We start from the raw sequence: 18315 nt of genomic DNA, 5'->3' as shown, positions 1-18315 counted from the left end.
GGGAGGCTGAGGCAGGAGACTCGCTTGAGCCCAGGAGTTAGAGGTTGCTGTAAGCTGTGATGCCACAGTACTCTACCCAGGAGACAGCTTGAGGCTCTAGTCTCAAAAAAAAAAAAAAAAAAAGTTTGCATGAGCCTGGCAGAATGTTCATAGAGAATGAATCACTGAACATCAACATGGATATGCCTGACACCAAACCAACACGAAACAATACAAAACATTATCAAATTTCTTCAAGGAAAAGAGTTTTGTGTAACATCACGAAAGTTTGCAATATTTTTCTAACATATAACAAAGGTAAGTATCAAAGATCTGTGGGCCCAAGGCAACATATTTTTAGGTGGAGGGAGAACTGGCTGTGCCTGATATCCAAGTGACCACTGTATTTTGCCAGAGAAAGATTTACTCATATTTGGTATAGCAAATGGCATATTTCTTAGAAAACCAATGATTTTAAAGAAGGGTAAATATATTTTCCTCTTGTAGACCATGGCTAACCGCAGTATGGCACAATTCTAGAGGAATCAGACCTCACCCAGTTACAAAAATAGCAAAAAGGACTCTTGCTGCTGGCAGTAAAGGGACAAACATCTTTATTGATATTAGAAGAGCTGTGTTTTAAAATTTTCAATTAGACATTCAAAAAATCAGTTCTTTTGGGTAAGGCAGAAAATGAACAATTAAGTTGTGTTTTATGAAATGTCAAGTAATTGAAATTCTTCTTCAAGGGGAAAGAACAGAAAGAGGTAAAAAAGAAAACTAAAGCTGAAGGTTAAAAATGTAACCCTGCCTAAGACACTCTGAAAAACATAGGCCTTAGTTCTCTAATCTATGAAATGAAGACAGTAATATTTATTACTGTTGTTTCAGAAGAAATTCCAGTTTTACTCTAAGAGGTTAATTATAAATATTAACATAGGGGAAATATTATTATTCAGTAAAATCCCCAAATTAACTAAGTATCTCTTTGACTTTTTTTGATTGATATAACTAAACATCAACACAGACCCTAAAGATCTTGGTCTCCCAAGTATTCACCATAAGTGATCCTTTCCCATAGAGCAAGCATCCTCAAACTACAGCCCGCGGGCCACATGCGACCCACCTAGGACATTTATCCGGCCCGCTGGGTGTTTTTGCAGCCGCTGCCTGTCCTGCTTAGCAGCCGACTCATCCCAGGGCCCACAGTCTGGCCCTCCAATGGTCTGAGGGACAGTGAACTGGCCCCCTGTTTAAAAAGTTTGAGGACCCCTGCCATAGAGTATGAGCTAGACTTAGTGTCTCGTGTGTAACAAACAAATTAAGGCAGAATGAGGGCATGGAACTCAGGACCTGGGTGGTAAAAGGCCGTGTAGTGTCACTCTTCCTTGCTCTCTTGTTCTATTTCCTAGTGAAAGCATGCTGTCATGTTGTGACTGAATCTTAAGAGAAGCCTATACTGTGAGGAATTGAGGACTTCAGCTAACAACCACATGAGTAAGCTTTGAGGCCAATTTTCCAGCCACAGCTGAGCCTTCAGATGACTGCAGTTTGAGCTGGCAGCTTAACTACAATCTCCCGAAAGATGATTAGCCAGAACAACCCAGCTACACTGCTGCCATAGTCCTAATCCTCAGAAAATGTGTGAAATAATACATGTTTGTTTTAAATTGCTAATAGATGACTAACACAAAACATATGACAGCATCTTGCTTTGCAATTAAAATTTAAAATCAGCTACTTCCTTGGTTATGTACAAATTAATCACCTTTTCCACTGGTAAATGTCATTGTTGGATGTCTTTATTTGTTTTTCCTCAGTAACTTTAGGTGCTATCTGCTTAATTTACCACATGCCAGCTGAGTGCAGTGGCTCAGGCCTATGAGGTCAAGGAGGGAGGATCACTTAAGGCCAGGAGTTTGAGACTAGCATGGGCAACATACTAAGAATCCATCTTTACAAAAAACAGAAAAATTATCTGAACTATGCTGGTGCCACTGCACTCTGGCCTGGGTGACAGAACGAGAGTCTTAGAGGAGGAAAACAGAATTTACCATATGCAAACATATTTTAAGTTTGTTTGATTTTTGCATTCATCTATTATATTGCAAAAAGAGAATAGCTGTTTTGGTGGGTTTTATTTTTTGTTCTGTAATTCCCAATAGATTTTTAATGCAATTTGGGTTTCAGAGAGAATTATCTATGGTGAAAATTGTATTTTCATGTAATCATATTAAATCTTATATTTCTGAAAATTAACCTGTCCTTACTTTATTTAAAAAAAAGAAAAAAAAAAGGCAGGGCACGGTGGCTCACACCTGTAATCCTAGCACTTTGGGAGGCTGAGGAGGGTGGGTTGCCTGAGCTCACAGGTTCAAGACAAGCCTGGGCAAGAGCGAGACCCCATCTCTAAAACTAGTCGGACGTTGTGTTGGATGCCTATAGTCCCAGCTACTGGGGAGGCTGAGACAAGAGAATCGCTTGAGCCCAACAGTTTGAGGTTGCTGTGAGGTGTGATGCCACAGCACTCTACCCAGGACTACAAGTGAGACTCTAATCTCAAAAAAGAAAAAAAAAAAAAGACTGATTTGCAAAACCTATTCTGGTTCTACCAAATCTAAAATTCTGCTTTCCAGGTGGCACCTGTGGCTCAGTGAGTAGGGGGCTGGCCCCATATACTGAGGGTGGAGGGTTCAAACCCGGCCCTGGCCGAACTGCAATCAAAAAATAGCTGGGCATTGTGGGAGGCACCTGTAGTCCCAGTTACTCACGAGGCTGAGGCAAGAGAATCACCTAAGCCCAAGAGCTGAAGGTTGCTGTGAGCTGTGACACAACAGCACTCTACTGAGGGCAACAAAGTGAGACTATGTCTCTAAAGAAGATAAATTAAATTAAATTCTGCTTTCCAATGTCCATTTAGCGTCCCTGTACAATTGCTTTTTGCAGCCCACCTTAGGTTTTAAAAGAGCCTTCATACCTAAAATGCCCATGAAGAGATTTTATTCTACTTAAGTCAAAGATTTAGTCAAATGTTTAAAAAACTATCACAAAAGAACAAAATCTTTTGGCTTGGCACCAGTAGCTCAATGATTAGGGCACCGGCCATGTACACCGAGGCAGGTGCGTTTGAACCCTGCCAGGGCCTGCTAAACAATGACAACTGCTACAAAAAAATAACCAGGAGCCTGTAGTCCCAGCTACTTGGGAGGCGGAGGCAAGAGACTTGCTTGAGCCTGAGAGTTTAAGGTTTCTGTGAGCTGTGATACCATAATACTCTACTGAGGGCAACATAGTGAGACTCTGTCTCCAAAAAAAAAAAAAAAAATTTTTTTTTCAACTATTTTTTTCCCTCTAGTTTAAAAGAAAGGAAGAGAAATAAGAGAAAAACAAGGAAAGACATAAGAGTAAATTATGAATGATATATTATAGCTTTTATTTTAATTAATTTATTCAAAAATATTTAATGAGCAGCCATTTCCACTATTCAAAGCATTCAAGATGCAGCTGTGGAAATTAAAACAAACAAACAAAAAAACAAGTCAAGACCCAACTCCCTTACAACTTCAAAATTTTTAAAGCTGAGGCAAGAGAATCACCTAAGCCCAGGAGTTGGAGGTTGCTGTGAGCTGTGACTCCACAGCACTCTACTGAGGGCCACATAGTAAAACTTTGCCTCTAAAAAAAAAAAAAAAAAATTTAAAAGACTAATCCAAAAAATGGACTTGGCTATTCTTTGTGGAATCATTGGATCTATCAAAAATGAGGGGAGTCAAATAAAATCCTGAATTCCCAGACTCCTGTATATCACTCTTTTAAGCCCTACCATAGAGTATTTGCTAACTTAAGTTCTCCAAGACGCATGCTTTAACCTCACCATTATATAGTGATTACTAATGAGTTATTTCATTATGCACATAAATTTCAGGACAAAAAAAGATACATTTTTAAAATGCTAATTCCAATTGTCAGAGTAGTTTTTGGCTTTTTTTTTTTTTTTTAATTTTGGTTTTTGAACAGGTCCCTTAGGCAACTGCAAGTTTTCATTTAGTTTAGCCTTAATGATTATTTACTATACCCAGGGCCCAGAAGGAGAATCCATATGATCTTCAATTTCCTTAACTTAAATATAAGAAAGTGCCAACAGGAACCAAAACACTTTTCAAACATATTTAGAGAACCATTTTTTCACCACCAAATTTTCCTACTGATACACTCTATGCTTTTAAAACCATTTGCTTTATATCACATTTAACAGACAGAACTCAAATTCTCATTTCAAAAATGTTTACCAGACATATAGGGATCCTGTTTTCTTAGGAAAGGGTTTAAAATGTTATCTATACATGCTTACTGTTTACTTGTAAAGAGTGTAATTTAGATTGATGTAGAAACTTGTTCCTCCAACTCTATGAAAATGGAGGCTTTTTTATGAACATGTATTATGAAATACTATTATACATATATATATATAAATTTAAAAGACTGCCATGTATTTAGCATATGTATAGTCAAGATCATTACATAAAGATAAAAATATAAGGTATTTTATAATGGAGGAAATAATTATTCCACAAAACTCGCTGAAAGATGGTTGCTGCAACTGAGACCTAACTTAATTTAGAGCTTTTAAATAGCTAGTATCATTAGATAAGAGATGTACTAGTTCATCCAGTTTATCAAGAGATGGGCTTTTCCTCTCAGAGAAACAAGCTTAAGTGTAAGAGATACTAAACACAATGGATAGTGTCTTCAACATTTTGTAGAAGATGCAGATTTTCACGTGGCACAGACTATAAACTGGTAATCTATGAGCCAGACTTAACACACAGCTATATCTGTTCTGATATTCACAGTGTCTTAAATTTTTTTTGAATTGTTGCCAATATTTAAAACTTTGGAAATTTAACGTAAGAACTTCTTGACTTCCAATTTCTCTTGAACAATCAGATTTGGGAACACTGGCCCCACATTTTGAGTGGTAGCAGTTGGCTGGAGCTGATGGACAGCTGTCCCTCCTGCAGTCCCCAGGCCCCTCGTCACCACCTACTCATGTTCTCTGCAGATATCAGCCCTGCAGGCATCTGAGCAAGGACTCCTGAAAACATATGGTGATCTCCTATAACAATCTTATTACAAAAGTTAGGTGCATGATACAAAATCATCCATCTTTAAGACCAGTCTGCTGGAAATTAGAGTGATGGAACACAGGGACAGGGAGCAGAACTGAGTGGGGTCTCTCTCTGGCTGGACATAAGAACCCCCACGGGGCTCTTTAAACAACACAGAAGCCAAATTCCAAGGTCTTTCAAGACTTCCCAAGAGTCCTTGGCCATGGAGTTAAGAAAGTATTGAGAGAACAGTATTTTCATTGTTTTAAAGTAATACCCTATTTTTAAACAAAAATCATGTACGTAGAACTGATACTGAGAAAGTATGTATCAGAGTGTACTGGCTCATGTCTTGTGTCTGAATTGTGGGCATCCAGTCTGCCTAGTTGAAAATGTTTTGAAAGTCACCCATGTTTACAAAACCCCAACATATACAACAGATAAAAGGAGAGCTGCTCTTCTTAAAAGAAGGGCTAGGAAGACCAACCTGCTTGGACTTTCTGAAGTAAAAACTGGTTCTCAATGAACAAATGGGTACTGTGTCCTTCTGCCATAATTCTTTAACGTCAGTCGACTCTGATGGCTCTGCCAGAGGTGGAGTGCAATCACTGGCCAATGAGCTCCCTGGAAAGTTTCTGAAGGACAAACATTCTATGATGTTGATTATAGAAAAATCCGTAGATTTAGCGGCCTGGCACACAGTTGGTAAAGCAAGCATTTGTTACTAAAGTGAAAGTGACAAGGGATGAAGGGCCATTCCACAGGAAGCAGATGCACAAGTGACAAGGGCAAGCTCTAAACCTTCCTTAAGAAAGGGGTTTAGGTCTGCCAGGTCTGCCAGACCTAAATAAGGAACAAACTCAACACTCAGAATTACATACTATTGCAGGATGGATATTTACACACTTCTTTAAAGCAGCAAATCCCATTTCTAAACCAAATCCTAGACTGAACTCCAATACCACATATAAAACAACGAGTGCAACGGGCTTCAGATTGCACAGGCATAAGAAGCCAGGCTTCCCTGTGTACATATATCTATTCCTTCTTCCCATAAATCTGACATCTCCTTGGAATCCTAAGCCTCTGCAGAATAGTGTTAAAAAATACTGTCATGGGGAATAAAAGACATTACTTTGGCCTAGAAATTTTTAAGGTAGGTATTAGCACCTTGACCACAATCAATACATATGAACTAAAGCCAGCAATCAATTTCAATATCTACACAAATCAATGAACCTAACTCTTCCCTGGCAAAACCCTCCTGATGCAGAAATAATTACACTAAAACAACCCACCTATTCCTGGTCCTTTATAACCCTTCAAACAAAATGCCTTTCCAACTTACCTACTTTATAAACCTAAATCTATCTCTACCTTCTTTAATTCAAGTAATTGAGCAACCAGAACCTTTGTGATCTCAAATATTCTGTGACAATTGTGCAAAGATTTTAAAAATAGTAAAATCTTTAAATTAAAAGCTAAAAAAATTAAAATATTAAGCGATTAGTATTTTGTTCTTTATTCCTTAAAAGGGAGAATAAATTCTGTATTTTTAAATACCCAACCTTAAAATCTGGTTTCTAAAGATCCTTGGTTTCATCATCATTAGTGGTGGCACAACTCAAGGCATTTTAAAAGGCTTAGTTTACAAAACCAGCACCCATGACTTGAAGACATCATTATCAGTTTGAAGAGAAAAGGAAAAAGAGTGCAGCTGAATCCAGGAGAAAGGCCAGATTATTTATGCATCGGCAAAATTTTTTTTTATCCTTCAATGGTTTAAAAAATAAGGAAGATGTTTTCCCTTTACAAAGAATAACAATTATACTTCTGGAGGAACCTAAACTTTCAGCCGTGAGAAATTCCTTCCCAAATTTTCAACCATTTACAAAAAGCCTACGAAGTCTGACCTCCACACCATGGAAGCATGTGTGTCGGCTGCACATTCTGAGTAAGCCTATGCCACAGAACCCATACATTCCAACACATTGAGCAAGCACACACATGCCTCCCAGCGTCCCTGACCCTCGGCTAGGAGGGCAAGGGGGCTGCAGACAGGCCTACACACCAGGCATGCACTGCCAGCCCTTCCCAGTCATCCCACGGAAATGCACAGAGGATGGAGGATGAGGGAGAGGAAGTGGCCAGTGCAGGGCCTTAGGGAAAGAAATGCAAAATCCTTTGTGGGGCAGGCCAACCACATACTCAGAGAGTTTTCAAATGTCAAAAAAAAGAACAAGTTGTGTGAGATTCCCATTCCTGTTGCTGCCATTGGAATCACTTATCTTCCACACACTATCATCTAGGACTCATCTTTCCCACATACTCCAGAATTATAGAGAGCTCGACTTGGTTCTGTCACCTATGCCTCTATGGCCGTCTCTTTCCTCCCCATCTCCCTCCCTCCCTTAATAACTGAAGAGGCCAAACTGCACTTTTCCACTGTTAATCTGCTTCTATTCATCTATACCCAACTATTTCAAATAAAGAGACACAAATATTTCACTTCGAAACCTTATCCATACAATGACGAAGAAAAACATCCACTGAAATTTCAAAGTACACATTGTTTAAATTACAAAGAATAGGAGAAACTAAAGTAAAAGGTCTGTATATAGTAAAAACTATATAGCTTATCCTCACATGCACTTTTTAAAAATATACTCTACTTCATAAACTGGTATAAGATTAACCTACCTACAGCATGATCACTCAATTTTTCCTTTGTTTTTCAAAGAGAAAGATATAGCATTGCAACAAAATGCCTTTTCTGGTACTATTTTAAGCTCAATTATAAGTTCTTGATTGAGAGAAGTAATTATTTTATAGCATAAATTTTATAAAGGTATGTTCTTATCAAAAAAGCATCAATTTTCTGTCTAGGAGCAACCTCTTATGTATCTCATTTCATTGGTAGTATAACTATATCTTATGTCCCATATTACTAAACAAAAAATAGTCAAAGTGCATAAGATGCTTGAATATTATATCCAAAAGTTCCTATGGGTGGTGCCTGTGGCTCAAAGGAGTAGGGCACCAGCCCCATATACCAGAGGTGGCAGATTGAAACCTGGCCCTGGCCAAAAACTGCAAAAAAAAAAGATCCTATCAATCTTTCTACTCTCTGTACTTTCACTGAGCTTTTCATGTATCAAAAGGTTTAAAATTTTCTGACATTCCTAAGATGAACCATTATATAAAAACTAATTTGCAAAAATTCCATTATTTTCTTTCTCTAAACCATAGACATTTTTAAAAATATATATAAAAAAATAAAAGCACACCAAACTCTCGGCAAGGTTCTAGAACTTAACAAAAAAGCTTAAGCTTTTTTTTTTTTTTTTTTTGGATTTGAGAAAAAAATAATCTGGGCCCAAGACCTAAAATATAGACCTTCCTCCCACACTGAATAAATATATGGTTTTTACACTTAAATATCAACCATGAAGATTTTTTTAAACACCTTTTTCTCTTAGTATGATTACAAATGTCTCTACTATATAGGACTACTTCAAGAAAGTTCCTTCAGATTATAACTCTTTTCATTTTTTTGTCAAGTACATTAAAGATATAATGAACTAGACTCTTACCTTTCTAAGCGTATCTGTTGTATATTATGCAAATTTTTAATCTTATTCTGAGTTAGAAATAATATACAAAACTACATTATCACAAGTTCCTATTTATTGCTAGGGTGATGTTGCTATATTCAATTTCGATAAGACAACAAGGATAATATGGCCACTGCCTTTTTGAAGTAGTTTTGGTCAAAGGAAGAACTGTTTAGGAGACTGAAGCTTCCTAGCCCTGTCCTTAGATTAAATATAGGCTCACTCTGGGCCGTTGGGAGGATAAAATAGAAGGACTAGAAGGCCGAGTCCAGTGCGTTAGCACATAGCAGCTACTCAGTATTAATTACCTTTCCTCCTTTCTCCAAACTTTTGGGTCAGAATTGCATGGAAAATGCAATATCCTACTCATGCTATACTAACTTGAAGAAATCCTTGGAAAGTTGGGAATAAGCTTCTTTCACCTTTTTTTTTTTACTTCATAATTCCTCCTTCCTTTCCTCCACCACCATAAATACAGTCCACAACATTTAAAGGAAACGAGAAGATAAATACAGGAACAATTTACAATGGAGGGGAAATGAACTATACTTTACATACTTAGTTATTTAACATACATTTGAGTGATTGTATCATTAGTGAACAACTCTGAAAACTTTATGAATACTGTCCCTATTAACACACCATACTCACAGGACAAGCCAAAGACCTTATTTGGTACAGAAAGTAAAGCAGAGAAAGATGCTACCTCTGGGGCAATCTGGGGAAAGATGGCAGTTCCTTACCAGGGAAACACTAAAACCACAACACAGTCCTGACCTCCCCCCTGTGGGCTAGCTGAAACCTGTGAAGAACCCACCCAACTGATTCCCTGAACAACACTTTCATTTACCACATGGCACAGTCTTGACCTGGGCTATGCCTCACTGCCTAATCTGTGTGGCTCAGATGCTGAGAGAAACGTCTATTTTGGCAATGCCCTATTTCACAACACAAGGAATGCAACCCCTGAAAAAAGCAACGTAATGACAACAAAAATACAATGGGCCCAGGTATACTCCCCACTTCTGTCTGTAGGCAAACATGGAGATAGGAAAAGGTAATGCTGCTTTGAAAATTACCTGTTTGTTTCTAACTATTTTCTTTTTTTTAAACCTATAGCAAAGCACAGATCATTCGGACAATGTTAAGATCACTGCAAAGTGTCAATTCACAAATTTGTTTTTGGATATTTCCATCATTCTTGAATAGCACCCTTTCATCATTTCAGTTGACTTCTTTAACTAAAAAATTAAATGAAGGTTGGAGTAGAGTCAGAAGATGTAAGTTCTGTCTCTCCTTCTTAATAGTCATGTGGCTTTAGGCAAATTATTAAACTTCTCTAAGACTAAGTTTCTTTATCTGAAAAAAGGGAAAATATCAGTTGTCCTATTTTCTTCACAAAATAATTATTTGGATTAATGAAATATTGTGTGGAAGAGGCTAGAACAGTACCAGTACTATATGAATATACGATGTAGGCACATAAAAATACATCTCCCAGGGACAGTGCTACGAGTATTATTTACATATCAACACATGGAGTTATGAAACAACCTTTTTGATCACATTTAGAATAAAAATTTAAAAAATTCAAGCTTCTCACTAAGGCAAATTCGTACCTTGGGAACATATTAATTATATGACAGTAAGAAAAACTGAAAATAGCACTCTAATTGAAATGATCCATAGTTTTCCTGGTCATTAGGTACATATCTCATGATATGGGTAAATATTAGAAATTTGAAAACATGCATCAGAATTTTTAATTTTCATTTATTGGACTTGTTAAAATATCTAATTTATTTATAAAATATCTTTGATATTAAACAGAATGGGAAAATGCTAATTAAATGTTCTAATTTTAAGAAATAAGATGCAGAACAGATAAATAATCAGGAAACCTGGAATAAACAAAGAAAATGTATCTCAAAAATGCATCCTCATTATTTGTTGAAACCAGAGGCTTGGGGAGAGGAGAAATGTAACTATTAAGTGATGGAAAAGGGTTAGTTTTTGGATTTGATTGCCTCCTATTAATGCAAAAGCATCCACTTTTGCTGGTCTACTTATTTTATCTCAATATGCCAAACTCTAAAGCAAATTAAAGATATATAGTCTATTCCCCCTCAATTTTGGCAGCCAAGCAACAGAATTGGAAGTTTTCTAAAAAGAAAATAATTTCCTTCACTATTTTATGGAGACACAAGACTAAAGTCCATGATCAAAACAGGAAAAGTAAAACCTTAAAAATAATGCTCTGAGCACTCTGCAATTTTGCTACCCAAAATAGAACCCATACAGTCCATGCCACCAAATGAAAATTATAACTTTGTGAGCATGAATTCAAATTATAAAGTAAAAGATTTAAAATGTTTTAATGGTAATAAATAGGATAAAGACATATCTTTACTGGAAAGTGTTTGTTGTTTATTTGCTATTACTTGTTCAATAATATTGCTTCGAATGACTACTCTAATCTGAACTTGAATTTGAGTGTAAGAAGGAAAAAACTTGACTAATGAATTATTTGGGCATATTTTGTTACATGAGAACTCTTCCATCCCTCAATTAAGAAGATAGTTTTTGAGAGATTATGCTTTTGACTAAAAGTTTTAGAGATTCAATTTTTTAAAAATTGATTTAGCCAAGCCCCACTACTCTCTAACAGCAATAAAAACACTAAAGACAATTTAGCACAGTGTTTAACTATAATTTTTAAAAATGTATTGTGAAATTTATAATTCAACTTTTAAACAGCCAATATTCTCCTAATGACACTGATTCATTCAGAGTAGTTGTGCCAGGCAAAATACTATACTGCCTTTCAAAGTATAGAATTTGTAAATGAAAATGCACATTTCAAATCCTAAATTTTCTAATACTTAAAAAGTGGCATCAAAGCCTTCATAGAATCAGTTGTGAGAGGGGACATCCAAGCCAAAAAGATGGAGAGTAGTTTTGCACTGGATGATCCTTTCAGTAGCATGCTCACTGAAAAAGTCACTTGCAGGTGCCTGTGACTTTGCTTTCACCACAACGTTAATCACCTATAAGAGTTATGCATCACTCAAGGCAAGTATCATTGCATTTGATTCCTTTGCCACAAGTTTCAATCACCTAGCAATTTTCATTAGTCTTTTCAGGACTGATATCCACAGCAGCTGCTGGTCAATTAAACATCTGCTCCTGTTCTACTCTTGAAACCACCTGTCTGTAACTACTGTCCCTCTCCCCAAAATACAGACACACACTTGCACAGCACACACCCCATCAGAGAGATGAAACAGCTCAAATAATATCCTCTAGCAACTGTGACCAATTGCTCATTTTGAGGGTTTCATTAACAACGATTCAGCTGTAGACAGCAAATATTTATAAAGTTTGAAAGTATCAACTATGTATAAATAGTTTCTGTAGAAATCTGTTTTTCATAGCTCTGAGGACTTCTAATAAATGTGCCCAACTTACTATCCTACTATGCACAATTTAACATCATGTACATTTCTGCCATCCAATACTTAAAAATATAGAGCAATCTCCCCCCTCTAAAAGCCATATTTGTTTACTCAAAATAATAGTGAAATACTACTTTTGATATCCAACTAGTTCTAAATCTTCTAATGTCTTTTTAAAGAAATATTTTAAAGTTAAAAGCATTTCCCCTTAAAGAAAATGTATTACTCTTCAGATCATTATGTATAAAAGGCTTTGTACAAATATTACTAATCTCCTTTCATTTTCTCTCTACTAAAGTGATATCTCAGGTTAACATAATAAAAAAAACAAACCTCTCAGACTACCTCTTATTGGTCATCTTATACCCAGCTATAAGTACAAGGAAAGATTATTATTATTATTACAAAGGACAATTTGGTAAATGTGCTACATATCACCAAATCACCTTTTAGAATGAATGTGCAAGTGTTTTAGCCATTAAATACTTTTATAAATTGTTACACTACAATTTAAAATTGATATATATTTGGTGACTTGGAAAATCAAGCAAAACAAAACCTGATTTTGTAGATTTCCCTGATTTTAATATTTAATAATACAAAAATATCAAATGAGCTGTCTTTGAAAAATATAAACTAGAATTTTAAACTTATATCATCATTTAAATTATCAATTAATTTTTCTCTTTATTGTTTCTATTTTAACTCTAATATTCATATCTTAGAAGTCACAACAATGTATAATTCTCTATGGTATTACCAAGAACCATACGAAAAAATTAACCTTTTTTTAAAATGAGAAACTAAAAGCCCAACTCCAAAGCCAAATCAAAAGCAACCTAATAGTGATATCATATATTTTATATTAACATACATTATATCCACACATGAAATCTATGTAATTAAACCCAAGTATTAATTTCTAATTCAACAGGTTCTTAAAATAGAAGGCTACCATATGATTTTAACCTAATAAAGCCTTTTCTGTTTCTAGAAAATTAAAAATTGATGCAGCAAAAGCCTTTGTTGCAGGGAGGACTTGAGGTTGGGTGGGTTTTTTTTTTCCCCTTTTTGGTATTTAATTCAACTATACACAATGTAGTACATACAAGCAAAATACAATTGAGATACTGTTTTCTTTAACATTCCTATAGGAGACCAAATTCATTTGCATTGGAGAGAACACAATTACTGATTTTTAACTCATGAAAGACAAATTCATAGCTTTTTCCTACACTATCTCATAGTATTCACACCATCTCAGTGGAAGAAGATCTAGTACCACTTAGTTACTTCCTAGAAGTAGGCAGAAATTAAATTTTTCAAAGTTTTGTTTCTCATAGAATCATTCAACTTTAGGGATACAAAAACACATTCAAGTTAGCATATATCTTAGCTTAAAACGATTCATGCAATATACGTGTGTATCTATTACATAATTTTTAAAGTAAACTTTCATCAACACCAAAAATGAAATTTCTGTCAAGGAAATTCGCACAACTTTTACCAGCATTCTGAAGCTTACCAGTTTTTTTCTATAATAAACTTTCAACCATATATACTACCAAGAAATATGAATAGAAAAATAAAAGATCCAAGGATTTTTATTCAACAGACCCTGAAACCAACTTAGAAAGTAAAAGAAATACTCATAAATGCTTTGTGCATGGCTCATATTACAGTAATTTACATTTAATAAGAATGAAACCCATGATGAGTTTTCTACTACTGATGACCCTAAGAACATAACGGTATCTAGCCTGTCTACTACAATAGCACATATAAAATGATGCTAGAATATTTAACAAAAGATCCAATTGGTAAGCACACAGCATGCCAATAATTTCATAACTCAAGATAAAAACATCTCCTCCCAAACTATCATTAGCTTTTAAAAATCTATTTGGGTTATAGACATCAAACTGATTCTTGAGAAATCAAATCAGTACACCATAAAGAAAACTAGTGCTCAACTGCTGAATGATTTTTATGTAAGCAAGTAATGAGGATGAACTGTTTTCTTCACATTTTCACTTCAACTAATACAAAAACCATGTATAAAATTGACTTAACACTGACAAATTTACTTATAACTTGTTAATTTTCACAGAAATACAACAGAAGAACACCAAAACAGTCACAATATAACATAAAAGCTTCAGTTTCAAATGTCACAGCACCCTGGTTTTTGTAAGCTACCAGCGTTATGGTGTCCAGTACATGAGAACATACAAGCTGCCTCATCCCAAGAGTCTGATCTTAGTACACAATACCAGTCATTAGCTATCTCTCCCTTAGCCTGCAGTGCAAGTAGCTAAGTTCTACATTTTAAACTAATAAAGAAAAGGAAAAAAAGATTAAAACCATCCAATCAGAAATGATGCAACTTCTACAGCAGCAGCTTATGCATACATTTGGAATGTTAAATATCTTCAGTGTAGTGAATCATACACAGCACATTTTAATCTACCTCCTGGGTATTTCATATCGCCCACATGTTCAAAGAAATCATGTACTGAATAGGGTTGTATAAATCCTAGATTGCTCTTTATTTAATTTATACTAAAACCTTGGGGCATACTTATTTCTGAACTCTTATATAAACAGAACAAAATTACTGAAGTGACATTCCAGCTAATAGCAAATAAATTGCATTTTTAAAGAAAACAGTTAAGAAATAGTATATTTTATAAGAAGTTTTAACTTTAGATATATTAATATTTCATTTATATTGCAAAATTAAATAATGTACATTGCAATATGAAATGAGACATCAACTCATCCAAGTTAAAATTTTACTGATTTTTACTAATTATAATCCCCAAATGGATTCATAACAGCTATCCAGCCAACAGAATTAAACATTTATACAGAATTCATTAAATATTTTAGTGTTTTTTCAAACATTGTTCAAAATATTCACCAAGCTTTCAAGTGTTGTGAGATGAGTGATTAAATTTGCAATAAATACTTAATGTATCAGAAAGCTTCAACTTAGATTTCTCAAGTGAAAAAGTATTAAAGTATACAAATTTAGACTACTATATTGAAAACCAATTAGTTACACACTGCATGTTTTCCAACAGAGAAAAGAACTCGCTTATTATACATGAAACAGCACATAATTCTTTGTTTATGTTCTACTCTGCTTCTAAGTAGTTTTCTGATATGCCAGAGTCATTTGTAAACAAAAGATATTGTTGCTTAAATTAAAATACATCTGAAAATGTCCACACAATTTTTAAAAATCCCTTCAACAAACGCATCTAAGCATTTATAAAATTAGAGTAGTTCGTTTTAAAATCTATTCAATTCTGGCAAAAATCAAGAAACCATACTGTGGACTATCACAAATTATATAGGTGGTAAATCAAAAACTTCACTTAGCCTGCCCAATTCAGCTACTTAATGACTAATGGTGAAGAAATGTATGTGAATGGGATATAAACTAAACAGCAGAAGAAAAAAAATTTAGAATGAGTAATAAAGAGCCCCAATTTAAGTCCACAATAAACTTTAAAGATGTTCTCCCTCATTCTCTCCTCACAGACAGATATTTCTCATGTTAGCAAATCACTGTGGAGAAATCCAACCTCCACAAAACTTGTTACTCCTTCATTAACAACAGTGCACTTAAATATAACCATAGATTTCACAATAATCTTTGTTTAGCCCCGAACACTTCTTACAAGCAACAACAACAAGAACAACAACAAAATGCTCACAAGCAATACCCAGTAGTCTCAGCGACTTTTTTAAAAAGTCTGGCTTTTAACTACCATGCAATCCAAACAACCTACTTATTCAGAATGCTATGCAAAATACTGACTCCGTACTAAATTATTTTTTATTAATATTATTCAACATTAAACTATCTAAAAAAGAAAAGTAGTTAATTGCTAAGTTTAGTTAAGCAATTTAGCTTAAAGAGTAAATATTTATTCTCAGCATCTCACAGGAAGTCTTAACAAGCATTTGCTGTCATTCTGCTGGGGGTAGGATGGGACTGGGGGGTGGGAGGCAGCTTTTGATAAACAAGTTGGTCCTAGTGAACTGAGCACAGCAAGTGTTCGCCAAACCGATCCCCAATTTGCACCAGATATTTTCTAAGTATAGTAAACACCTTATATAATGAAAGTAAAAAATGCAACTTTTAAACTATTTATCTCCACTAACAAACGTCTTTTTAAAAACAAATATTAAAAGTACGTTTTTAAAAGCTGAGTGTATGTTTTTTACTTACACGTAAGCCCAATCACAAACACAAAAAAACTAAGCAAAGTATATTTACCTTAGCTTTTTAGAGACTGAGTAATCAACTTCCATGATTTTCCCATGCAATTCCACTTTACCTTTAAAACAGAAATTAAAGCACTCAGAACCTTGCTCAGATCAAACCCGCGGGGGGCTAGGAGGGGCACGTACAGAACTCTACGCTCCGGCCCCGCCTTCGGGCGCCCTCCAGGGGTCCCCCGCCCGGCTCGAGCTGGACGAACTTGGTGCCAGAGTAAAGAAAGGTGGGCGCCCCGCGCCTGAGGACGAGGTGGAACCGGTGCGAGCCCGGATCCGACCCCAGGTATAGCTGTGGGTGGCATTACCGGGAAAAGAAATTTAATAAAGAGCGGCGCCAATTTGAAAGGATGAGCTCATTTGAAACTCAAGCTGCGGGGCTGGCGCGGCCCCGTGCTCCTCCCGGCCCCCCACCTCCCCCTGCCGCTAACCCCCCCACCCGAAAACTCCGCAGCGCTCCCCGCTCTGCCCTCCCCTCCCGATACCCCACGGTATACGTGCCGAAGCCCCCCGGGGTCCGCCGCAGCCAGAGCCCGGTCCCTGCCCGCCTCTGGGTGTCACCTTGGCCTCGGTGCCGCCCCGCCCCCACCCCACGCGTCCGTGGGGAAGGGGCTCCCGCCTGGCCCGGGTTCGGGGGGCACAGGCTCGGGCCCCGGGGGCCAGCGCAGCTCGGAGCGCTGCGTGTGCGGGAGGGAGAGTTGGGGAGTGCGCGCGCGCGCGAGTGTGTGTGTGTCGCTCTCCGTCTCCCGTCTGGGCTCCAGCGCGCTCGCGGGCCCCCCGGTCGCCTCTTTCCCGGTTCTCAGCCCGGGCCCCCACCGAGTTGAGACAGGGCACCTCGTAAAAAGGTGCTTCTGGCCAAGCGGGAGGCGGGGGGACGGGCGGCGGAAAGCCCCCGGCCCCGAGTTCTTCTCAATAAAATCGGACAAAAAATTCAGAGAAAAATAGGAGCGCTTGAGAAACCAGCGAGAAGGGACTGAGGTTCGGAAGAGGACCGAGGGAGATGTGCCGTCGTGCGAGACCTGGGGTTAGGGGACCCTCAGAGGGGATCGTCAGAGTGGCGCCGAGGGTGTGCCGAAAGTGGGGAACCGTGGGGCGAGGTGGGGAGGGGGCTTGAAAGGAGAGTGCGGCTCAGGGGACGCCAGAGGGCGAGAGGTCCTGGGCACGAGGCACTGTAAGAGCGAAGGTACGGCCAGGGGAGGAAGAAGATGCTGGATTTGAGGGAAGGGGTCCCTGACAAAGGGGGTGACAAGAAGGTCAGTGAAAGGGGGGGGACGGGGACTCTCAAGGGGTGGGGGTGGGGAAGGTCCGGAGGGCAACTCGGGGCACCGGGGAGGCAGGGGTGTCCCCAAAGAGCGAGCAAGCCTCGGGACACTCAGAGCAGCCCAGGGGGGCGCCCACGACTGCGGCCCCGAGGGTAAGAGGTGAGTCCGGGGCTGTGGGGGGAGGGGTGCGGGCGTCCCGGGAGCGGGCCGGCGGCGAGAGTTGAGGGTCCGGTGCGTGGAAGTAAGCGTGCGGGCGCGGGAGCCGCCGCCGGGCGCCGCCCGCCGGGCTCGGCCTCCCTGCAGGCGCCGTCCCGGCCGGAGCGGGCGAGGCGGGGGAGGAGGCAGCGCTGAGTGCTCACCCGAGAGGGTCTCGATGGCGCGGATGGCCCAGTTCTGATCGGGGTAGTCCACGAAGGCGTAGCCGGACTTGAGCAGGACCTGTCCCGCCAGGGGCAGCTTCCTGTCCCCGAAGAGCTGGCGGAGGTCGTCGGCGGTGACGGCGGGGCTCAGGTTCCCGATGTAAAGCTTGTTCATCATCCGTCTCTTCCCCGAGAGCCCGCGGCTCCCCCGGCCCGGTACCCGGCGCTCCTCGCCTCCTCCGCTGCCC

At 38.3% G+C, this 18315-nt stretch overlaps 1 protein-coding gene across 10 annotated transcripts in view; it reads right to left on the bottom strand.

The window, feature by feature from the left end:
- IGF2BP2 (insulin like growth factor 2 mRNA binding protein 2) overlaps positions 1-18309 on the bottom strand; it is a 237356-nt gene extending 219047 nt beyond the window's left edge. For 4 of the 10 annotated variants that reach the window (XM_003792729.3, XM_012806949.2, XM_023514856.1 and 1 more), the window contains exons 1-2: positions 18068-18245; positions 16448-16508 (exon numbers count right to left, since the gene is read on the bottom strand). In XM_003792729.3, the coding sequence (XP_003792777.1) occupies positions 16448-16508; positions 18068-18245 (239 nt within the window). Of the gene's footprint in view, positions 1-14336; positions 14452-16447; positions 16509-18067 lie in introns of those variants that run through there. The other 6 variants (XM_012806952.1, XM_012806950.2, XM_012806951.2 and 3 more) reach the window with 3 other exon arrangements.
- Between the last annotated feature and the right edge of the window lie 6 nt (positions 18310-18315).

Source organism: Otolemur garnettii, unplaced genomic scaffold, assembly GCF_000181295.1.
Source record: "Otolemur garnettii isolate 467f Iridium unplaced genomic scaffold, OtoGar3 scaffold00060, whole genome shotgun sequence".
Lineage (NCBI taxonomy): Eukaryota > Metazoa > Chordata > Mammalia > Primates > Galagidae > Otolemur > Otolemur garnettii.
This window is presented reverse-complemented; position numbering and strand designations above follow the sequence as displayed.